Here is a 26,135-nt window from a genome sequence, read left to right as displayed (position 1 = left end):
CTCCACAGATTTAAATGGAGTTACACTGATGTAAAACTAAGGTAACACAACAGTGCCTCAGGACCAGAGACTGACTCTCCTTTCACTTGCACTAATATAAATCAGAAGTAACTCAGCTGAAGTCTATGGAATTAAACTAGTGTAAAAATGATATGAGAGAGAGAGAAGAATCAAGCCCTGGCTTGTTAGTGTAAATGGTTTAAATAGGCATAGTTCCATTGAAGTACTGACTTGAGGTTCTGGCCCCCTGACTAACAATAATCCTTCAACTATGAGTGAACATGCCCCTCAAAGCCCACAAGTTTTTGACCAGTCAGCCAGCCATCTGCAGGGAGGGACTTTGTTTCCTCCCAGTGTCTTCTGGTGTGTTTTTATTATCATCATCATCATTATTATTATCGGGGATGCTGGAACAATTTTTATAGTGGGGGTGCTGAGAGACATTTAACCGAACTATAAACTCTGTATATACTGGAAACCACTTCAAGCCAGGGGGTGTGGCAGCACCCCTAGTTCCAGCACTTACGATTATTATTTTTATTTCCTTTCACCAAACCATCAGGGATGGCCATGGCTGGAGATGGGACATTGGAAGGGGAGGGTCAGGGCTTTGAGGTGGTACTGAGCATTCTCTCTCTCAGGTTCTTGGCTGGCTGGTTCTTGCTCACATGCTCAGGGTCACTCTAACTGATCACCATGTCAGGAAGGAATTCTCCCACAGCTCAGATGGGCAGTGACCTTGGGGGTTTTTCACCTTCCTCTGCAGCATGTGGTTGCACACCTCTTGCCAGGATTCTCTGGATATCTTATTTAATCATTTTCTTGCCATTGCAGGTACCTCAAACTGGTGCACCTTGGTACCTCCTATTCTCTGCCAATGGCACTTAATAGTCTAGTCTCCTGGGAGCTGTAATGCTTTAGTCTAATTTAACTTTTTGGATCCAGTGTGCAGGGGCTGGGTGGTGTTGGTGGCCTGTGATATGCAGGATGTCAGACTAGATGACCTAATGGTCTTTTCTGGCCTTAAACTCTATGACTCTGTTGCTGGTTGGCTCCTTCTACAAAGTAATCTGGAAAGTAACTGTTAGTGTTGCCATGAAACTGAGTCTCCATTCAATGGAGTGGATGAAATAAAATATCATGTTGAAATAGAGATGGGCCTTGAACTGTAAAGTTAAGATCCAAACTCCTGCAAAGTTCAAGGGTATTTGATTGAGGTTTTGGTTCAGGCCCATCTCTAATTCAGAATGAGACCATTGCTTTATAAATGTGACATCGGAGGATGAAGAAAAGATGAACTTGGCAGTGGATGATAGAAAGGAGAAGGGAGAAGAACAAGACCAGTGGCACAGGAGAAGCCTTGTTTGCACAAATCACTGAAGCACATCCTTAAGGCCCATTGCTTTCAATGAAACTAAATTACATAGTAAAAGTTAAGCACACCTTTAAAAGCTTTGCTGAATATGGCTGGACTTCAGCACATGCTGAGCCTTAAATATGTGCTTAAGTGCTTTTCTGAGTCAGGGACAGAAAGACGGCATGAAGATGAAGTCTGTGTTGTTACTTGTTTCCATTCTGTTTTTTTCTACAACTTTTCTCCAGCTACTAGAATATTTTACTATTCAATGTATCAGAAATTTGTTTATTGCTGTTTAAATATACTATTTTTAAAAAAATCAAGATGCTTAATCAAAAATTCTTAAAATAGGCTTTTCCTGGGAAAAAATATCCTAAAATTATTTTTTTTTAAATCTTTTTTTAAAACCACGGTACTGTCATTTGTTTTTAAAAAGGTATTTGAAGTCCTTGAACTTGTCTTATGGCCACCTTTATATTTTGTTTCCATAAACTTATGTTCTTAAATTAAATCTTTAGTAGTTTAAATGGTGATAGACCTCTTTTCATGATTGTAATTTTCATTCCTGGTTACGTGATTAAAAATAGCTATAATCAAATATTCAGCCAAAGAATATGGATCAAAATATACATTCCCATGTAAAATATTTACTAACTTTTGAGTTCCCTGATTTTGGTATGATACATTGTATTATTCAATGTCGCAGATAAAAGTATAACACAATCCAACGGCTGAAAGTTGAATCTAGACAAATTCAGACTGAAAATGAGGTGTAAATTTTTAACAGCGAGGGTAATTTTTTTTAACAGATATGTTCTAGCAATTATTTGGGGGAAAGTTCTATATGTTGTACATGAAGTCAGACCACATGATCACAATGGTATCTTCTGGTCTTGAACTCTGTGCATTTGCTCATATAATGTGGTATTAAAGTACAACATAGGACCCAGTTCTGCCTGCAGCTGTGTATCTCCCATTAATCAAAGCACTTCTATTGAACTATATCAGCACATTTTTTGAGACAGTGGCCAAGTTCATAGATTTTAGACAGAATCAGGTGCCATGGGTTCTACTTCCAATTCTGCCATTGACTCATTGTGAGCTCTTAGAGAAGTCATTTAACTTCTGTATGACTCAATTTCCCCAGCTGTAAAATTGGAATAGTAATGCTTATTTACTGCTGTTCAGCAGTTTGAGATCTTTCGATCCAAACATTTAATATAAGTGCTAAGTATTATTTTATTGCATATATTGAATGTTCTATAGATATATATTCCTGGCATGGGCTAATTTTTTTTAAATGTCCTCTAAAATTGCACCTGCAATGATTCATAAAAAATAATTTGTGAGCACAGCTAAATAGGATTTCAGCAGATCATTGCTTGCATATCAAGTGCCTGTAAATTCAGCTGTTAGATGCTGAAATTCAAGAAAAATTGTGGGTGCAAATGATTGTTGATAAGGTACATGAGTGTAAATTTAGAAGCAAGACTGAAGTCTCATAGAAAGTTCATTCATCTTTTTAATATGACAGCAGGGCACGTCTTTTCTCAATTCATAATCATTATGGTTCTCTTTCCAAATACAAGACAATATAAATATTGTCCCATACTAGCACAATTCAAAGAGCCCACTTTTGTATCAAGGGTGAAGATACTAAGCCCTAAATGTACTAAAAATACAGAGGCAGAAATTTCAGTTTTCTGTGAAATCAATACCCAGTAAGTCAGCTGCAATGCAAGTAATTATTTATACCTGTAGCAATCTATCCATGTTTAGCTTGTACATAATTCCTAATGGGATGAGGACAACAGTTAGATCCTCTAAGGCAATAATTATTTCACCACAGGGAGCTTGTAGATCTGAAATTGCTCGGGACTTGTACTTTCAACCAGCTCATGATCCTTTTAGAGTAGTTACTGCCAACATAAAGGAGTGGCAGCATAGAAACTAATAAATTAAGAAATATCATGGTGCATATTACAGTACACCATCAAAAACATAACTATCATTTGCTTAAATATAACTGCAAAATGTCATTAGCATTTCTTTAGTTTGAAGAAACTTAAGTACCGTATTTGTGTAATAGTCAAAAAATGATTGTGGATTTCACTGTTTGCTCTATCCTGTAACAGTGACATAAAGAAACAAGATTACACACAAACTCATCTTCTGATACTTAAAAGAGAGTGGAATCTACTGTGTGCATACTGGGTGAAATTCACAGGGCATGCAAAGTTCTATGCACCACCTTCATCGCAATTAAACCTTCTAACCAGAGTTTAAGTGGGACTGAAGTGCATAGATAATATGCTGATCCTCTGCCCAGGGTTGAATTTCACTCTCTGATTACTGTACATTTAAGAAGGAGTGCACATAAATAAATACACAACTGCATACAATACAAACAACCAAATGTACATACTTGCACTCCTGCCTCAAACTCTAAAGCCTGTCTTCACTGTGTAATTGACTTTAACCTCAGCTCTCACTAATAAAGTACTTGTAAATTAATCTAAATTTCAAACTGAAACATCAAAAATCGTATTTTTTCCCAAATTTGGTTATAAATAAAAGTCCTATTTATATATTTCCCAATATCACCAAAATTCAGAGATCATAATCCTGAACTGAAGTTGAACATGCAAAATTAAGTGACAGAGGAAATCTGGAAAGACTGATCTCACCAACTTGAATATATTGAAACCTTAGTCGTTTTAGGCCAGGCTGCAAACTAGGAGTATCTGAAAAAGAACAAGAACTGCAGAATGCACTTTTACACGCACTGTCAGTCATGGTAAGTGCTCAGAATGTTTGAGCTGGTTTAAGGGATTACTGAATGGTTATTTGGGTGGGCGCTATAATGTAGAAAGTGTGCAATTTGAAGATTACTGGAGCTGTCTATTAGAGATAAAGTTGTAGAAGAGAAATAGATGCCACTCAAACAGGAAAAGGAAAAGAGATAAATTCCTAAGTTTAAACATTGTCATAGATTAGGTACTCTTGTGTTATTTATATACAAGCCTCCCAGAGTGATGGGATCATGAAAGTATTTATACCAGAAAATAATTAAAACAAACTTGAAAGTTGAGAAAATGCAGAGAATGTTTGCCAGAATTTACACAATACATGGAAAAGGCAGTAGATATGTGGAATAAGACATTGCATCTAGCAGAGTTATAACAGGCTGAAGCATTTGTTTGTGCAGTAGGAAAATAGATCAATTTTCTAAACAAAGATCTGAAACTGGAAAATGAAGAACACAACTGAAAAAATATTTTTGAAATAAAGAAGACTGGCCTTTGGGGTTAAAGGACTCTTCGTTGGAGAGTACATTGCAGCCCTCAGCCAACCACCTAGATGGAAGCATGAGCTTCGCTATGGAGAAAAATGGAGTCACTATCTAAAAATTGGTACAGATATTACAGTCACAGCCAGTGGTGTCTGAAGAACTGCTGGGAAACAGCAAGTGGCAGCAGCTCATTTGCAGGAGGAAGAATTGGACACTGATCAAGATGAGAGAAAGACCCAAGAAAGAAAGGAGTTCTGTGGCCCAGAAAAACCCTGAAACCTAGCAGACTGGAGACAAGAAACCCAAATAAACGACCAAATGTTATGGAAACTGTCCCGCTGGCGTGCCACTTAGCTGTTCTGAAAGGAATAGTTGGCCTGAGCCCCTTTTCTGTTCACATTCCAGTTACAAGGTTTTGATCTAGTCATAAACCTGAGAGTGGCCCCCTCAACTATTTTTATACTTTTAAAATATACTTTCAAGCCTTAAACACATTCACCATCATCCTGTTTGCCCCTTGAACAATGCACTGATTCTGGTTTTGGTAAGTGCATTGGAGGGAAGAGACTGAAGGAACCATCTTGGAAGTAACTGCAGCCTGAATCAGATTACTTCATTTATTGAATTCCACTCTATTGGGCTAAAGGAAAGTGTCAAGCCGAATTCAAGTTTGGAAGGAACTTCACAGCAAGAAAGAGTCACTTCTAATGTTGGTAAATTCCACTCTCCTCAAAGTCATCTGATCCATGACTCTGTTCTATCACTAATGTCTCAGGTAGGGTAAATAGATCTCCCTGAAATATGTACCTTGATTTGCTTAATCAGTTAATAAATATATGGAAACTGATTCACACCACATAACTCCAGTTTTAGGCTGGTTTAATTCCTTTGACTTCAGTGGATTTACACCAGCATACAACTAGAGCAACTCCGGGGTGAATTAGATCTATAATACACTTGCCTTTGGTCTCAGTTTCAAGATGTTTGTGTGACTTCCCTCCCCCCTGCCGATGTCCCAAAACCAGACATTTCACAATTAATTCACTCTCTAATTTAAAAGAACTAAATAACTGGGGATAGCCTGAGATCCCAATTACATATGGAAGACAGTGCAGACAGGTTACAATATAAAATGAAAGGCAGTATATAGCAACAAGCATCAAACAAGGACTGACAGGCTGTTGAGACAAGGAACCAGGTATGCATCTCAGTACCCGGTAATACTTTTACCATTTCTATAGCATTATTCTACACAAATAAAATGTAACTATCATCATTCTTTGGTACTTACATAGTACCATTCATCTCATGATCACAAAGAGCTTAAGAAATATCAATTAATGTTCAGAACAACCATACAAAGTCATTATTATTCCTGGTTTGATTTTGTTTTTCAAATTGAGAAACTCAGACATAGACATTAAGTGACTTGTCAACTTGAAAAAAGGAGGTGTATTTCAAGGCCAGGATTAGAACTCAAAAATTAATGGCCACTAGTCCCATGCTCAGTCCATCAGACAATGACTCTCAGTTAGAAAAGAGACTCTTATGGGAGGGATAGACAGGCAAAGATTAATAAACTGGAACCATAAAACCAGTTGAGACTTTAGCAACTTTTCACTTCTAATTTGGTGACTAATGTCCTGTACATGCTATCGAGCTATAGATATTGTGCTCTCTTTTGTATTAGCAATGGTTTCAGACTGGAAGGGAATGGGGTAGAGAAGGAAGCACTATTAAAAGTGAAAAAACAATTAAGAACAAGAGTTTGGGACTGAGGACTTGTTCCCACAAAGCACTTAAACCTGTTCTTGCATATTAGCAATTCCATTAAATAGTGCTATTCATGTGCCTAGAATTTTGTCTTTTGCCTAAGACTGATGCTGGAATAAAAGAGATAAAACCATATAAAGAGAAAATAACTAACACAGCAGACACAAGAACATATACAAGTGGCTTCCAAATTGCTATATTTTTGGTAGAAGTATCATTGCCTGGGAAAAGCTGTCTGGCGACAAGTTACTTTGCTTAATAATGTTTTTTCTATTCACCAGGTTCATTATTTACAGGCAAATAATGAAACAAAATGTTCTTGCTTCTCAAATATCCTTACAGTCTCCTCTTTGTGCTCTGTTAACACAGGAAGGTTCTTTTCCCTGCTTCTCTCCACCTCACCTTCTTTACTTTATGGAATTCCATTAGGATTTGAATGCTAAGCAACATAAAATGTAGAGCTTTTTAAAGCACAAAACAAACCCCACAACTTCAGAACTCTTCATCAACCCTATCCACCAGTATAATTCAATTTTTCCCCCTCATTTGAATAATGTGAGCTGACAAGGTAGTCAAAACCTATAACCATCCATTAGCACTGTCTGCAGAACACTACAACCCTAAGCCGTTCTACCACTTACAAAGAAAATTGATGTTACCTGAATATTAAGCCTTCCTCTGTGGGCCCCAAGGCCATATCGCTTTACTGTAGAAGCATGGAGCTGGAAATCAGTAATTTTTAAAGTCTCTAGACCAAGCGGTGGGCAACCTGTAAAACAAAGTTTTATTAAAAAAAGAGGAAAAGAAACAAATATATATTATCCAAAGCTCCTTTTGTATACATTTGTGTGCGCATGTGTGTGAGAGACAAAAATAGGTCGGATCCTCAGCTGGTGTAAATCAGTATAGCATCAACGAAACCAATGAGATGGTGGCTGCTCCATTGAAGTCAATGGAGTGACGTTGATTTTCATCAGTTGAGGATCCAGCCCTTTAAGTTTTCTTTAATAGTTCTTTTTCTTTGCCATACCCTTCCTTTTCCACAGATATGCACAGTATTTCCTGTCAAGTGCTTGTCAGTACAAAATGCCAGCAGAGTGGCCTTTTATTTTTCTCTTTTGGCATTTACTACTGTGTCAAGTTATGTTTTCAATTAAAGCACATTCTGGAGACTTCAAACACTCACACACATTGTACAATAGCATCTCTTGGAAAGGTCTGCGAGGCCACACTGTAAAGCTCTGCTGGAGCAATGAGTAAGCACAAACAGGGCAAATTTGAAACAAGAAGCCATCTCTATAAGCTTCAAATGGTGCAGAGTTTTGAACAAAAATACAGATGCCAGTATTATATAGTACTGCAGCAAAATCCAGCCTTAAGATCTTACTTTGGAAGATAAGACATCAGAAAGATCCTACTATACTTTTTTAAAATCAGAAAAGTTCTAGTCTAAGGTACTTACATAACCTCCATTACCACAGTATCTGCATTCCTCACAATCTCCAACATATTTATCCTTATATCAGCCTTTGGAGGTAGTAAAGTTCTCGTATCAACTTTTCATAGAAGGGAAATGGATGCATAGAGAGAAACAGTTCACACAGGAGTCTGAATCCAAGTCTCCTAATGCTAGCTTCTAACCACGACTAGACCATCCTCCCTTTCTGCTTTGATTTAGAGCTGTGAACACAGCCTTACATATGCCATAGCTACCAAGGAATAATTAATGCATGTAAAACTTGGATCCAAGACTATACAGGGTTCAAAAAAAGAACTAGATAAATTCATGGAAGATAGATCCATCAATGGCTATTAGCCAGGATGGGCAGGGATGGTGTCCCTAGCCTCTGTTTGCCAGAAGCTGAGAATGGGTGACAGAGGATGGATCACTTGATGATTCCCTGGTCTGTTCATTCCCTCTGGGGCACCTGACATTGGCCACTGTCAGAAGACAGGCTACTGGGCTAGATGGACCTTTGGTCTGACCCAGTATGGCCGTTCTTATGTAGGTTCAGGTCTAGATTGAAACCACTCATCTGAAAATCAGAGATGTCTGGATTTGAGGATTTGATCCAGGCCCATCTCCAATCATCATACACAAACTGATAGAAAGGACATAGGATTTCTTGTTCTCTCCCTTAGCTCATGAATGATGTAAACTCCTCCTGGAAAAATGGAACTAGGATTATGCTGCAAACAAACTGCAAGTATTGTTTTGCTCACCCTTAGAAAAAAGGTTTGGATACTTCATCAGTGATAGGGCTGGTTTCTGGTCTCACCGAAGCCAATGGCAAAACTCCTGACTACAATGGAGACAGGAGTGGGACCATTAGGATGATAAACACTTAATATAAATGTATTTTTTTTAACGCTAACAATGGGCTCAGTGCTGCACAAGAGACAAAATGCAGACAGACCCTGCTCAGAAGAGCTTTCAATCTAATTAACAGAAACAGAGAAGAGACAGGATGCACTGGGAAAACCAGAGGAAGGAGTAGCTTAGGGGGAATTTTGTTTGTTTTAATTATATTTTGTTATATGAGTGTTTCATCTTACATTGGTCCCTAAACAAGACAAGCCTTGGGTTCTGAAAGACCTCTATTGGGAGTAAGTTACACAGCTGAGAAGAATCGGTAATAAGAACTCCCTGTCTCACTCCTACAAATTCAACCCTCTGGACAGATTTAGAAATCAATCTAAAGGCATAATCCTGCAAACTCTTCTGCACCTTAGTACATTCATGTATGTAGTCCCAGGGAACAAAACTACCTAAGGTTAGGCAGGCATGTAAGTGCTGGCAGGATTAGACACTAAGGTTGACAATAGAAGTGAATGCATGTGGCTTTTTCTTTGCAATGCTTGAAACTTCATAAAACCAACGATACTAAAGTGTAGCATTTAGAGTTTTAAGCTCTTCAGAGCACAGACAGTATCTGCCTCTACGTTTGTAGAGTACCTAGCAGCAGTGGTCCCCATTTGTGATGATTAGGGTTTCTAGATGCTACCATAATATAAAAAGGTATATATAATAATAAATTAATAATATGCCCCATTTAAAGTGCCTTTCGCACCAAGGGCCATGGAAAATCTCTTTCAAAGAATTCTGAGAAAAGCAATTACTTTCACTCGAAACTTAAGATAGATTTTCAACTATAGTCTCCATAGGTGAAGGCTAATGCACTCAGTCAACGAAACATGAAGTCACCGGAAAAAATCTCTTTAAAAAAAATCAAATATGTTGCCCCAACTCTGGATTGAAAATTTTGACCTTAAATAAAAACATCTGATTTCCTCCACTCACAGTCCCTCTTTCTCTGGCAGCCATACCAAACTGGGAATGGAACAACATCACTCTTCATAAAAGTTTTTTGGGCCTGGCTTTAGGTTTATCTGCTACCAACTATTAACTTGCTAATGCACCACCATTTGGTAGTGATCTTGTTGTCATTAAGTCTGTTGTTCAGAGCAGCAAATGTGTATGGGATTTGTGATGTTTTTCACAAAAGGCAATCTTTGATTTTGCTTTAAAGATGAGTGCCTATAATAAAGGATTTCTAACTTTAAGAGAGTCAGTTGTTTCACTTACATGTCAATTCCATCAACACAAATGGTAAGGAAAGTTTGTACCATTTACAGAATTTACCAAACTAAGGGTTTAAATCTATTAGATGGGGTGAGAGGGTGGGGTGGAAATGGGAAAGTTTCCAATAGGACATGGTCTGATAATCTTCAAGGTACTGAATATAAGACACAGCAACCCATCTAAATTTGCCAGTCCACTACCGGCACAACTATTAAAAGTCCTTTATATGAGTGTCCTTTTAGGTTAGGTTTCTGCTTTGTTTTCTTAAGTTTTTAATTTATTACCAGTAATTCATTTTGAGAACATGTATAAAATTAACAAATATTCAGATTTTGACATTTGGCTCCTTGCCAGTACTGCATTATTGACCTTGTATGCTTACTTGCCCATTGACTTGATCTTTTTAATGAGTCTACTCTAGGTAAACATAGGCAATCTAATTTCTTTTCAACAAATAATGTCAAGCAAAGAGATCAAACTTACAGTGCCTCTCAACACTGCACATTTTAATATCATTTTAATATTTGTTTTAATACTGTTCATGTTAATTTGGAAAAAATCATGTGTAAGCTGCAGAAACTGTGTAACTACTCAGAGCTTCATATCTTGCCAGGTTCAACAGAAAATTATCTGATTATCTGGGCATTTCTTTAATAGGAAGATTCATAATAGCAACACAGGAAATTCAACTTTGGCTTTCAGTGACATTTTTAACCTGCACATTATCTACATAATGAGTCCCCAACTAAATCTGTCAATATCCAACCGTATTGATAAAGCTTTACAGAGATAATTGATTCCCTGATCTTTGACAATGTCAGAAAAGAGCAGAACTTAATTTACTTTCACAATAGGAAGTTAACAAGTCACAAAGAATGATAAACATAAGCTTTGCTCACCTGGCTAAAAACAGGTCTTATGCTAAAATTTTATGCATTATTTTCAATTGGTAATAGGTGCTAGATTTAGGGGAAGTGTTTGGGTCCAGATTAATTAATTTCAGGTCCTGGTTAGGATAAAAGTTTGCATTTTGATTTCACAGTATTTGTATTTTAAAAGCTGTTCTTGGGAGATTTCTTTCTCAAATGGTAGAAATCTTGTCAAATATCTGCTATTTCAGGCAGAAAAACAAATTCTTCCTGCATTCAGCTCTGACCCAGAACCAAAATCCTATAGGTGAGGAGATGACACTGATTTACGGATTTCAAATTCTTCAAAACAAAACAAAAAAACAAATTCAGAGTGGTTTGGGTTAAAAACATAATTTAGGAATTGAGGTCCCAGCTCAGCAAGTTTCTTATGCATGTGCCTACTTATAAGCATTTGAACTGCCTCACTGAAGTCAATGTGACTGCTCACTTGCTTAAAGTTAGGCATGCACTTAAGTACCCTGCTGACTCATGGCCTAAATGGTGTGGAAGTATCCTCAGAATTTCAGAAAGTGTTTAAAAGCTCTAGGTAAAACCCATCAATATATAGCATGGTTTATTCCAATTAGAGGCTAATTTGTGTGCTGGAAAACATTATTTAGAGGTACAGTACCTCTTAGAAGCCATGATGCAATGTCCATTCCTTCAGATAATGCTTAGTGCTATCTTGGTGGATGGTGTATATCACAGCTAAGACCAGCCAGCATTTCTGATGCAGCAGCATCATTAGCCAAGGCATTAGCCATAACTTTTCTGTATGGCAGGGACTTTGAAGATGGTTTCAAATACATGCTATTATCCTGCAATCTGTACTTGCAAGACCATAGTATTGATCAGCCAAAGTTCCATTGTAATTTAGAGTGCACTGAGCTGAAAGGTAGGCAACTCTCATGCAGAACCCAAGCCTAGCTCAAAGGCTCACGATTAAGTGAGCAGTTGCTCACATAAGCAGTCCCACTGATTTCTATAGGATCACAACTGGGAACAAATGCTCACCAACATAATGGGTTCATAATTCAGTAAGCAGAATGAGCCTACTGTGACGGGATGGATCACAGAAACCCCCTTGGGGCTGCCAACTGATGTGCCAAGACTACTTCTGCCCCTGCTTTCCCTGCCAGTTTGGAACTCCAAAACCCTGCCTGGTTGTGCACTGCCAGACACACTAGCTGGCTAAAAAAAACAGACCCAGATCTGAACCATGTCCCACAAATTGCTGAACTGAAAGCAGCTTAAGAAATGTTCCTGTCTCTAACACTCCCAATGGGGTCCAAACCCCAAATAAATCCGTTTTACCCTGTATAAATCTTATACAGGATAAACTCACAAATTGTTTGCCCTCTGTAACACTGATAGAGAGATATGCACAGCTATTTGCCCTCCCCAGGTATTAATACACACTCTGGGTTAAATAATAAGTAAAAAGTGATTTTATTAAATACAGAAAGTAGGATTTAAGTGGTTCCAAGTAGTAACAGGCAGAACAAAGTGAATTATAAAGCAAAATAAAATAGAACATGCAAGTCTATGCCTAATACAGTAAGAAAACTGAATACAGATAAAATCTCACCCTCAGAGGTGTTCCAGTAAGCTTCCTTTTACAGACTAGTCTTCTTTTAGTTTGGGTCCAGCAATCACTCACACCCCCTATGGTTACTGTCCTTTGTTCCAGTTTCTTTCAGGTATCTTATGGTGGTTGAGAGGCTATTTCTTGAGCCAGCTGAAGACACAATGGAGGGGTCTCCCAGGGGTTTAAATAGACTCTCTCTTGTGGGTGGACACCCCTCCCTCCCCCCCCCCCCCCCGTGTAGAATCCCAGCTACAAGATGGAGTTTTGGAGACACATGGGCAAGCCACATGTCCATGCATGACTCAGAACTTACAGCCATGGCTTGCATGCTACCTTGAACGTCCTCAAGGAGACTTCTTATGTGGATTGGAGTCTTCCAAGATCCATTGTTCATTAAGTGTTTCTTGATTGGGCACTTAATTTGCACATTCCTTTCTCAAGAAGCTGACCAAATGCTTTACTAAGGCTACTTAAAATCAAGCAAGTACACAGCCAATATTCATAGATTTGAATACAAAAATGATACATGCATACAAATAGGAGGAATAGATTCAGGAGATCACAACCTTTACAGAAATATGTTACATGGCATATGTAACATAAAACATATTCCAGTTATGTCATATATGCATTCATAAGCATATTTTCATAAAGCCTTATGGGTACAATGTCACACTTACATCCCCAATTACTGAAGTAATTATAACTGATACAAGTAACTGTTAGAGGAACTGCAATGCTAACCCTGATGCTCAAATGTTCACAATTCTTTATTAAATTTAGGAAATATACATCGTTGGAACTACAGATCAATTTCAGCAATAGACAAATATTTATTGTGAGGACATGGAAAATAATAAAAGTCAGTTAGCCTAGCTCAACTGTTAATTTCTTCTTTTTTTTTCTTCTGAATCAATTTTTTCAGGTCAAAACACAGATTGTCATATATTTTGTTATATTTAATAGACACAATTTGGAAATCAGCTCTCTTTTGTTGCTCTTTTGGGGCAAAGGAACCAAATTGGCTATTTTATTTAAAAAGATTTCTCATCAATTCTAGTTGTATATTCTGTTCTTCTATTGGAAAAAAAAGTTTCCTTGTTATTTATTTATTCATTCATAGTTATCATTTTGAAGAGATGAATCTATGATCATATTGAATTCCCACAAGAAAAATCTGTGCTTGTCTAACTCCTCGCCACACTGTGATATTCAGATCTGTAAATGGAGAAATATTTTCCCTGTGCAGTCTGACAGGCTCCTCACCATTTGGAAGCAGAATTTATTTTGACTGCTTATTTATTTTTTATGATTCTAAATATGTTTTTGCTCCAGGTGCTTTGTCATTTTTAAATAGATAAGAATCCCATAGCACTTCAACATGTTTTTTTAATTTAAAGTTTATGTTATAGACACACAGTCCAGGGGAAGATTAAAGGAGGTCAAGACACTGCTGATATTTATTTGATACAGAATCATCCATATACCAATAATGGCTTTGGCTCTGTATATTTTTCCAGAGACATCTCTAGCTATACATTTGGGGCTTGATGTTCAGGCTTAGGAAAGACTCCCACTGATTTCGGTCAGAGTTGAATCAGGCCCTCATAAGCTGAGCTCAAGTAGTTCACTACAGTTTGGCTAGAACTGATTTTAGTTAAAGTAGTGGAATTTCTGTGAATATCTACACTATGGGCTTGATTTTCAGAGATGCTGAACAACCACAGCTCCCAACTTCAGAAGCAGTTGTGGGTATTCAGCCTCCCTGAAAATCAGGCCCTATAATGCTGACTTTTTTAATATCTCAAGACACACATGGGTCAAATCTTGCCTCACCGCCAAAACCCTGCCCTGTATGAACAGTGATGACTTTTGGGTGCATCCAGTAATAGACACCCTGCCATTGCATGTGGGGCCATTTTGATGCTCTGCTGTTCCTTTTGCCAATGGGGGCGGCGACAAGCCGCGGCCAGCACATCACTCGCCCGCGCTGCTTCCCGCCGCCCCTATTGGACGGCGAACCACTGCCAGTGGGGGCCGCGATCGGCCGAACCTGCCGTGTCAGCAGGTAAATAAACTGGCTCGGCCCTCCAGGGTGCTTAACCTGGCGAGCCAAGCGTGCCAAACGTTGCCAACTCCTGGGCTACTTACATGCTGAAAGTTTAACACCTGGTTAATAAATGCTTTGCTGGATCAGGATCCTAATCTTTAATATTTTACTTGCATTTTTTTGAGGCGAATCCTGCAATCCTTATGTTGTACTTATTCAGACAAAATAAACCTATTGGAGTCAACCTAAGGACTACGAGCTTTGGCCAAAGTTAATATACATTTTAATCTTTTGAGCTTTCCCTATGAAATGTGTGGCTGAATAACTCACCTTCCAGTAATGGAACATTCTGTACAGAAAGCTCTAACTAATTCTGTCCATATTCTATGCCTCTTCCTATGAAATTTAGCTCATCATTTAAAATCTATTATGTCACGGGCGTGCAAAGTATTCTAAACATGCAGTGCACCTGAAAGGATTTTATCTGAGCAGTAACAGCCAAGCAGCTTTTTAGTTGAAAATATGTTTTGATTGCTTTGTGTCATTAAATATTGCCATGGACAGCCTTTGTGGGGGCTGGATGGAATGGAACAACATTCTCCATTCAGTCTAAATAATTAGTTATATTTATAGTCTTGGACCATTTTGGGGGAACATGTTATAGCTAAATTCTGCTGTCTTGAGGATGCACTCACATAAGTGTGAACCGTTCACAGATGTTTATGACTCACTTACTTGGTATGCTACCCTAGCTTTTCTGGAGGATCCAAGTTCATGGATTTAGCTGTGCATGGTTCTGCTCGTCTTCCTCAGTTTCTTACGCCCACTATAATTCTCTTCTGCTTTCAGTTCCAGTCACCAATTCCCCCACCCCCATTTAGGTGAAATACTAAAGGCAGATGAAGGTTGCTCTGGCACTTGCTTCACTTTTAATTCCTCTTCCATATAAAGTAATTCCCAGTGCACTAATGAAACAGAGCAGGCTATCTGTGAGCTTATAACAAATCACGCATATACTAGGTGCAATACTGAATTTATAGGTCCAGATCAAAGATGGAGTAGGGGAATAAAGATACTCTAAAAACACTAATCCATCCTAGGAAAGCACTAATTGTACCCTAGCCTCCCATCAAAACCATGCAACTTTCTAATGCTCACAGCAACCACTATATGGGGTTTAAGAGATTGGGGATTTTCCACTTAAGGAAGGGGTAATGTTTATCCCAGTGCTATAACATCCACTTCCCCTTATGGTACTACTGTAGAAACCTAAAAAAGACCCTGCAGGTATGTTGTAACCATAGGAAGCAGCTCTGATGAGAGAGATTCCTTTTATGCTAAGCCTAGAGGACCTGGTCCAAAGTCCATTGAAGTCTTTCCATGGGCTTTGGATCAGGCCTAGAGGTGGCATAAGACTGTGCTGTTTACACAGAGTTAGGAGAACTATTCATGGGAAATAACATATTCAATGAATGTGTCTCTTACCTAAAAAATTATCCATGAATGGACTTCAATAAATCTCAATTATTAAACATTTTACGGGAACACATTTCAGACTATGGGCTGTTAGTGAATTGGTCACTTTAATTACTAACTACTTGTGATTTGTAGTGTGTCATTGATCATTGTTTCATGTACCATGTGCTAGGTAATAACACAACATGATTCAGTGTTTCTAAAACTAAAATGGCACTTTTTAAAGACAACTATTTATAGAGATGCTGCAACTGCAGCTAGCATTCAAGCTATGTGCAGACAGACTTCCCGGTGCCTCCTCCAAAATTTTGCCTCCTGTAACCTGTGCTCCATGCAGGTTGCTATGTCACAGAGTAGCAGTTCAGGTAGATAGATTGTGATCTGCAATGCAGGTAGCCCACTCAAGGGCTCCCTTCTCCTCTAACACCCTTACGTCTCTTTGAGGGGCACAAAACATAGGTCATGATTTGGCCCTTAGAATCAATGTGTATAAAATTATGCTGCCTGTTTTGCTTTATATAACAAATGCGCTGTTGCTGATCATGTCTATCAGATCTGGAATGGTGCCTGGATCAGAGATGGGCACTCTTGAGAGTATTTCCATTCAAATGTTTCTGCTATGTTGCAGGAACAGAAGAGACTTCAAAAGCTCTGCTGGCACAAGGAGACATATATGATACATGGTAAACATATCACACTGTCTTCTTTCACTAGCTTCTCTCTCCCCCTCTCTGCTCTATCCTCACAATCCCTTTGCATTTGGTATTCAATCTGTCCATTCTCTGCTCTATGTTTTAACTCTTTCTTCACTGAATTGTTTCATTATGCTTCCTCTGTTATGTTTTTTACCCCTGATATTCTCTCCTAAGCAAAAGCATGAATGCAATAATGACTCATGTTAGAGTCAAACTCTGAATCCCTCAATATTTAATTGGGATCAAAATCAGGCAAACCTACTCCCCTACCTAATTCTCAATGATGGACATGTTAATGGAAACACAGTGTAAGCATATATTAAATCAAATATAGAAACAGGAACAGAGAACTTGTCCTTATCAGAAATGACTCTCTTTGGGGTTGGGTCTGGTATAGATCAGATGTGCCTGAACCAAAACCTTGCATCCAGGCTCCCCTGAATGTTGATAAAATGTGGATCTAGAACTTGGCCTAAGGTTGCAGCTGAGGCTCATCTCTTATCTATCATGGACACAGTGCCCAAACTCTGTAACATCAACTCCAGCACCAAACAGAGCTCTCCAAATCTTGCATGCTCAGCCAGATTTACTGATGTTTTAAATGGAATGATTACCCATTTTGGCTGGGGTGGGGTTGTACACTGCTTCTGATTGGTATCAGGAATCAGGGCCAGCAGTAGAGCCAGTCTCTGGGCAACTTCATTAGTGCAGGTGGCTACACCACCTGATTGGTTTGAAGAGTCCGCAGACCAGCTCTTAAGCCCAGCGCAGCAGCAGTTCAGTGGCTACTCAAAGCAATTACCCACAGCTGTGATGGTGCCTGCTTGGCCCCAGCTCTGCCTCATTCCAGGTAACCCATCCTGACTCGGTTCTCTGATTCCTGACTTTGGCTGTAGCATCTGGCCTCTGACTCCAGCTCTGACTCTTGGCTCTGCCGCCTGACTCTGGCTCTGACCCTGGACTTCGATTCTGACTACTGACTGCTGCTCCAACCCCTAGGCCTGACTCCTGCTCTAGCCACTAGGCATGACTGCCCACATCGGGGTCATAAGAACGGCCATACTAGGTCAGACCAAAGGTCCATCTAGCCCAGTATCCTGTCTTCAGACAGTGGCCAATGCCTCAGAGGAAATGAACAGACCAGGTAATCAAGAAGTGATCCATCCCCTGTCGCCCATTCCCAGCTTCTGTCAAACAGAGGCTACCATCCCTGCCCATCCTGGCTAATAGCCATTCATGGACCTGTCCTCCATGAACTTATCTAGTTCTTTTTTGAACTGATAAAGGGGATCATGTTGAGAAAGTGAGCAGGCCCTAGCCACATCTATTTCTTGTACGACTACACTTGCTTTTTCTACAGAGGTCATGGAATCTGAGCAAGTTGTGCATATTGCATTAAATCCCCATCTCTTGCTATGACAGAAGAACAATGCAGAATGTATTTTGTGGCAATGTATGTTCTTTTTGAAAGGACTGACTGTAACTTGCACCCTTTCTGTCAGTTAAATGCTGTGTACCAGATGGCAGAATTGGGCACATGATTTATTGAAAAGGTGGTGGAGTGTAGTATATGAATCGGGGAAAAGCTCTCTTTCTTCTTCCCTAGTTGAAGTAAAACTAGTGATAGGTGTAGAATAAAGTAAGTACTACCCCTCTTCTATATCGCAAACCTGAAATGAAACCAAACATTTTTTTAGATTTAGAAAAGTCCACTTAACTTATTTATACACTATTTGTCATGTTTATGCACCTTAGCACTTGCAGGTTGAAGTCAGTTCTGGAAATGCCAAAACAACATATTTAGCATTGGGATCTTTCAGTGTTTCTTGAAGAGCTGAAAGCAGATTTTCCCAGAAAGCCTGGTTTTAGAAGATTTCCTTTCCATGTTTTCTGACTCAAGAGGTTCAGACAAACTTCAGATACAATACAGCTTTATAAACTGTTGTAGGCAGTGGTGTTGTAACTGTGTTGGTCCCAGGATATTAGAGACCCAAGGTGGGTGAGGTAATATATCTTTGTTTCTTGCATTTGCCCAGGAAGCAAGAAGCAATGTTGGTCCAATAAAAGATATTACCTCATCCACCTTGGCTCTCCAACTTTATAAACTGGAATTTCTGAGCCTTCTGCTGCTGCCAGAAGTTATGTCATTTATGGCATAGAGAGTATGGGAGTGCCATACAGCAGACCGTCACCAGTCAACAATCACAAAAATGCCTTTGGGTCTGATTGTGCCTGAGTAAGGTGCAAGGATAATGGGCACAAGGAGCCTCCCTCACTTTTGCTTGCATGGATGGACATAACTAATTGCAGCTGTTGCATGCAGAATGATCAAGAACTACACGTCCAGAGTGGTGCTAGTCTTCTCATAGCACGGAGAGTGTCCATGGCTGAACTCAATCCGCACTTATTAGAGCTTGCCCTCTGCAGGAGGGAATGAGCACTGCACCTTCCACAAAAACACTTCAGTAGCTATGCTTCCAAAGGGCTCCTGGGAACACACTGTGCCTGTCAGAGACAAAATGTCTCCCAAAGATACTACTGGTGTGCCATGCCATTGATGAAAGAAAAATACTCCCCATTTATACCCAAGCCAGACTGACTGAGGAACCCACCCCATTTTCTATAAAAGAACACTGCAGTGTATTTGGTATCTCTCTGAAAGAGATATCTTTCCTTAACTGCTAGAGATTAAAACCATTAAAATGTAATGATTATAATGAGTTCAAAATTAAGTGCAAGTGAGGCTGACTTGTGAGCCATTAATTCAAAACATTTCCATCCAATATTTGTTTAAGGCACCAGGATGAACAGAATGCATAATTCCAAGTAAAACAGCCAAACTAAACATAGTAGTCAAAAAACAAGAATTAGCCTTCTCTTGCGAAGTCAAACATACTTAGCCAAGCATTTCAGATAAAAAACAGAGGCAAACTACTCTCAGAAGAGCTGGGCGTTTGACAAAAACTACCAGTGGAAAAGCATACTTCTTGAATATGCATGTGTCTAAAGTATCTTAAAAATATCAAAACCTTGAAATATACTGCAGGGCCAAAAAGATTCCACAGAGGGGACACAAACAGTAGGTACAGCATAAAAGACATCTTAACCTTGTCCATGCAATTAAGTAGAAGAACATGAACTAAGAAGATTACTGCTACATTAGATATTACTCTGGGCCAATAAGGGCCCAAAGACAAAGGATGAAAATGGAAAAGGACCAGGGAGCATATTGTCAAGGACACAGTTAAACTAAGACTTTCAGTCTTTTAACAGCTAAGCTAATCCAAACAACAACCACTGAATTATTATAGCCTGATCGATGCTTAAATATTTTACCGATATAACTTTACCAAAATAATTATACCAGTAAAAGCATTTGTGTGGATGCACTTCTACCTGTAAAAGGGTGACTTTATACCAGTATACTTATTCCCCTTCTCATAGGGGAATATTATACCAATATAGTGCATCTTTATATGGATACTGCATCCACACTACGAGGGTTGTATTGCTCTAACTATACTGGTATAGTTAAGTAGGACAACTTTCCAGTGTAGCCATGCTCCAATGCAAGATAGCACACAATTTCCATCATTCAGTCAACAACCAAGAAAGGTTTAACACATACCTCTCTTATGAAATTGAGGTCCCGACTGAAAGAACAATGCTTTATCAGAGACTATGTGAAAAATAAAAGAATAAACAAATCTGCCCATCCTGATATCATTGTGAAGGCTTAAGTACAAAGTCTGTGCTGCCACAGAAAATTAACATAACATAAAAACCTTCAATTGTTTCTTAATTAGGTAGCCAACATCCCAATCACTAGAAATATGGAATCATTTCCCCTTTATCCAAACTTTTTCTATGCGACTGCTGCCAAAAAACAGCCTTGGTTTCCTTTCTTAAACTGCTCCCATTAGTCTTCAACTGTGCCAGACACAATAAGGAGAATTTCATTTGAGAGTCCCATATTTTTGACTGAAAGAATGTTTCTTCTCCACTTGACTAAGTGTGACATATATAACATATATAAAGAGCTGTGGCCAGCTTTATGGATTTTTGCTTAGATTCTTCCATCAAGAGCACAGCCTGAACACCAGGCTAAGCACGGAGTACCCCCATGGGGGAAATCACAGGGAAGAGACCCTACCCTCCTCCATCACAGGTTGCAGAGTGATTGGCACTGTATACGTGAGACTACAGTGACTCTCATGGCCGCATATACATGGATCAGATCTGCGAGTGGTGTAAATTATCCTAGCTCTATTGATTTCAGTGATTTACACTGCTTACGGATGTAGCCCAGGATTTTGATTTTAAATCTGATCCTATTTAGTGGCAAAGAATTATTAACCTTCATAACCATCAATACAGGCACCTCTGTTGGTGAGGAAGTATTTTCTAAATCTGTCACACTTGACTGCAAAGCTGAGCCAGAACCAGAAATTGACTCCATTTTCTGATCAATGCTATTTAAAGAGACCCACCTACCACTCATCTTTCAATCAATCAATCTAGGGTCTGGGCTATGGCCAGTTTGAACTTCTTCATATGAAACATATGCTGGAGAGGATACTGAAGCAGATGCACTACCATCCTTTGAAGCAGCAGTCTGAGGTTTGAAAAACTTTGCAGAGAGCAAAATAGGTTCATGTGAGGCTGTCCAGAATGTCTCTGGCAATTGGGATATGGCAGAACAAACTTGAGGAACAAAAATCTGACCCTGAATGGGAACTAGATAATTCTCTTGACCGGTAATGGGATACAGAGTCTTTTGACTATAGGTCATTTTTTAAATTTAACATTAGTTAGTAGCACCTGAAATTCACTTGTGCACATCTGATGCCTCTGGCTGACAATATGAAATGAATCTGCAAACTTAGTTCAGTGCTTAGTACAATACAAAAACGAGCATCACAAGGTGCGCTGATTGCCTCCATAAGATAATCAGAATCCAAAGACTGACTGAATATGGAACCTGAACTGTCTTATCATCTCTAACATATTCTCCTCCGATCAAGATTGAGGCACATTGGCAGGGGAGCATGGGGAGGTACTGAATTACCATGCCACGTGGTGAACCAGTTGATGGATAGAGAATGATAGCATTTAAAACAACACATTGCAGCTGAAAGAAAACATTAAACTATTAAGCATGAAGCAGACACAGGAACTGATATGCTTTAAGCTCATGGCAGGTTATAAATCTCTTTTATATCCAGAATGATGAGTTCAGGTATCTCCAGCTTAACTCAACCACATCGTCTCTCTGATATTTTTATGGCATTTATTAAAGTTTGCATTTACCAAGGAAAACAGGAACAGAAAATATTTAGTATGTGCAATGTGACCAAGTCAACACTGCAGGTGCAACTTTTAACACTTCACTTTTGAGCCATCCCTCCCACTCCTTGCCACTTATAAATTCTTGCTTGAGAACGTGCTGCTAACCATAAAGCCCATCAAAGTTTTCCCCATTCATAAGCAGCAGAAAGAATCTGGGGATGGGGGGACAAACTCTATTACAGAACTGTCCCAGGGCTGAGAGAATACAAATAAAACAGTCAGCCAGGGAACACAGCCCTACACCTTGTAACAATGAGCAAGAAGGGTGCATATACCAGCCCCATCCAGTCTCTCTCTCTTCCTGAATCAGCAGTAACTTCTATAGGCCAGCAGGGGAAAGAGAGACCAAGGTTAAATGGATGACTATTCAAGGTTAGATAGGTTTATTTACATAAAGTTCTGCCCGTGATTATGCCATCCACAGGTTAGCCTTAGTTCCCCTCTATTCCTCTCCTGCACTGAACCTGACAGTCCTCTGACAATGACTTCTGACTCTCTGGAAGACAGGTTAGCTTAAATACTTGACCTATATACAGAGCAGGTAACAGGAAATACCTAAAATAAGTCCAATTCATCTTAAAATAACTTTTAAAAATTAAAACTTCTGCCCTAAGTTCCAATAATATAAAGGTTAAATTTGTCTGACACTGTAATAAGTACAGATTTTAAAAATAAATCTGCTATTACTATTTCATATGGGATAATGAGAGGCCTGAATAAAAACACATACTCTTCATGAGGAGAGCTATTACTCACACAGTGCATTCAGAGGAAATTCATATGGTTGCAATTTATCTAATTCTAGACTTCGCTTGCTTGCTTAATGACTGGGAAGGAAATCTGTTTGCCTTTTCTTAAATATGTTAGAAGAAACAAATAAATTGGGGTTGGGTTTTTTGTTTTGTTTTTAATTCATTTTCCTGTTAGATTCTTTTCAACCAAGGATTTTTTGTTCAAACCCATCTCTAACATTGTAGTAAAACATCCAAAGTGACTGACTTGGTCAGTGGCCCAAACATATAGGTCACTTGAAATTCTATCAGTTTGCATCATGGGATGCAAAGAACTAGCAAAATTTAGCTAGAGAACAACAGGAGGCTGTTTGGATACACCTGGGTACCAAAAAGTAGATATTTTATAGGGCTGTATGAAATGGGAAAACTCACCCAATAGGTAAGTTTCTTTATCACAAAAGCACCCCACGTTTTACAAGCTCTTTAACCCCTGAAAAACGTAAAGAACGTTGAAGAAGTTAGAAGTAAGAGGAAAAGTAACAGTGCAAGAAATAATTAGAATTCTAAGAGTTTGAGGAAACCCAAGCCAGAGATTAAATAAAATGAAACATGGCCCAAACCAAGAAAAGAAGGCCCCAATTTGGCTCAGCCCGGAGAAGAGCATTTCTGAACAGGAGGAAAGTGGGAGGGGTGTCTTTTGGGAACTAGTCTGCTGGCAGGGACTGGAGAAAACAAAACCATGAATGGCATAGGAACTCCACTGAAAAATATACCATTGATGAAGCCATCTGAATATGGAGCCCAGATCATTCACACCATTCATTCATGCCTTAATCCACCCGTGGAAAGGGCATGCTTTTTAAAGAGCTAAGTAAATTTACCAGCACACTATATCCAGGCCTTCTTGTTCCCACATCCCACTAGTTTTGCTGCTTCTCACGGCAGCCCTTGCCAATCTTTCTGAGGCACTTTGGGTTTCAAACAGCTGCTCACTGTACAGATAGCACTTTGATTTCAACTGCCTCCCATGCTTAATTATTTCATCCATTACCCACTTCCCCTCCCCGCAGCTATCTGGCTTCAGTCTAGAGAAGGGGGAGCCCATTCAGGTTAAATAAGAATTTTTGTTCCAAATTCAAACCAACACCTAGGTTTCATAGTTTCAAAAGTTCAGTTAATGTCTTTTAAATTATTAGTAGTCATCATTTTCACAACCCTCTGAGCTTTCTGGTTACAGAAATGCCAAAATACTACAAGAAAGGTGGAGCTCTCAGCATTTCCAAGCTGATCATAGGGTTGCCACTTGGTTGGTTCTTAATTGGCCTGGCCAGTTTTTGTACCGTCTTGCTGGTTGTGGGTGAAAAGATTTAGTGTGCTGGGTTTTTTTTTCCTGCCTGGAACCAACATTCCCTGTAAGCTGCATGCACACACTGCCATGCAGTGATCTTATAACTACCGTGCAAATCATGTAGGTAGGAGTGTGGTCCTGCTTTGTGTGTCGAGCCCTCAACCTGCTGAAACTGCAGTGGCTCCTCTTGGCACTGGGGACCAGGACAGACATGAGGCTCACTATCAAAGAGGGGTAAAGAGCTGGGTAAGGGAGGCAGGGCCTTGTGGAAGGAGATGGTAGTGGGGCACCTTCACAGCTGTGGTGGGGGACTGGCCAGTGGTCAGCTTTTCTGCATCTCAGATGTGGCAACCCTCTATCAGAACAAAGCACTGGAAATCCTGCAAGGAAGCCTGCTCTAATGAGGCTCCCAGCTCGTTTTTGCAGACCTAAAAAGTTCCAATAGTTCACACCACGTTCAGATGAATGTTTCAACGCTTAGGCACTTACCCAATCCAAATGTCTGAACACTGAGGTTCTCCCATCTCTATTCCAGCCTCCTAATTAGGGTCAAAATCTTCTTGCTGATGACTTTAGCCCAACACAGAGCTAGTCCTCTAAGGAGAGACAGATGCCCAGCCTACCTGTGACAGATTTTTGTTAGGGGAGTTTGTTTATGTGCACTCCGCGGTAAAAGCCGTTAAGTTGTTGTATAAGTGTTCCTTTCAAAAGGCTGTATTAAAGGGAGAGAGACTGCTGTAAAGGTGGAGTGTTTGGCTTCTCCTTGACTGAGCTGTTACTTGGGACCTTATTGTTACCTCATCCAGGGGGAAACTAAGGCAGGCCACAGTAGAGTGGGAGCAGTGCCCATTTACACAGTCTTAATGGAGCTCCACATTTTATCCCACACAGCCTCTAAAAGGTGTGACTCCTCCAGGAGGAAAAGAACCGCTGTCCCAGGAGATGAAGGAGGGCTTTCTGGCCATGGAAAAGCAAAAGTGTTTTGGGGGTTCTGCAGTACTGGCCAGGGGAGGGGAGCTGCCTCTGTCCCCTCTCCCAGCAATAAACACATGTTCTGCTGTTACTGAGCTTGTGCCTGTGTCATCATTCCAGGGACAAAAGCCTCCTCCCTCCATGCAGGTAAGAAACTGGAGCTGTCGGCCTCAGGCCCTCTGACTAACCGATGTCACTTTCTACTCTCATGTACACCCCAAGTGCCTAGTTCTATCCCTCTAGCTCTTTTATTAGTGCCCGAAGACCTAATCTGGCCCATTCTGTACTACACTACAAGGGCTTGTCTAACATGAACAAATACTCTCTAACTCAGATGTGGAAGGGGAAGAAATCTGACTCTGAATTAGGGAATGAAAGTGAGCAATGAGCACATGGAGGATGGATATTGTACTATTTTATCTCGGCATTTTTAAGGGGCTGGGTGGTGTTATAACTGCATAACTACCTTTCCGTTTAGTGAGGACTCTGCTGCTAACATTTTTGCTGTGCTTTGAAAAGTTTGTGTTGTTCTCTTTGAAAGAGCCGTGTAGCTTCCTTCTTCCCCAGTAAATGATTGCTTTTTGACTAGCATTCAGAAAGTTACACGGAAGACTGCTACAGCTTATTTGGCAATACCAAAGAATTCAGATCCATTCGCAGAACTGTGCATAGACAATATAAAGGGTCATTACTTACATTGGTTTAGAAAGTGGACCCAAAGGACATTTAAGCATCACTTTTCCTTTTAACTGCATAATCCTAAACTAGTGCTGAATGCCTGGAGTGGATTTGTGAGTATTTCTATAAGTAAGCTTACTGAGAGTGCTCTGCTGTACTTTGTGGGGTTTTATTTGTTGTTCACAAACACGCACACATAAGTGCCAATTTACTTGTGGAAAAGGTCTCAGGTCCTGAAAGTTGAATGAATTCCAGTACAAAAGGTTACCGTGCAGAAAATTCCTACAGAAAGTGCATTAATCATAATTCGCTAGTCTTCTTTTTTTGTT

General features: G+C 39.6%; 1 protein-coding gene across 1 annotated transcript in view; it reads right to left on the bottom strand.

Annotated features, from left to right (window-relative positions):
* CPXM2 (carboxypeptidase X, M14 family member 2) overlaps positions 1-26,135 on the bottom strand; it is a 113,688-nt gene that overhangs the window by 71,738 nt on the left and 15,815 nt on the right. The window contains exon 3 of the mRNA XM_008166291.4: positions 7,082-7,191. Coding sequence (XP_008164513.2) covers positions 7,082-7,191 — 110 coding nt within the window. The remainder of the gene's footprint in view (positions 1-7,081; positions 7,192-26,135) is intronic.

This window comes from Chrysemys picta, chromosome 7 (genome assembly GCF_011386835.1).
Source record: "Chrysemys picta bellii isolate R12L10 chromosome 7, ASM1138683v2, whole genome shotgun sequence".
NCBI lineage: Eukaryota > Metazoa > Chordata > Testudines > Emydidae > Chrysemys > Chrysemys picta.
The sequence above is the reverse complement of the archived record's forward strand: the minus strand, read 5'-3'. Positions and strand labels throughout refer to the sequence as shown.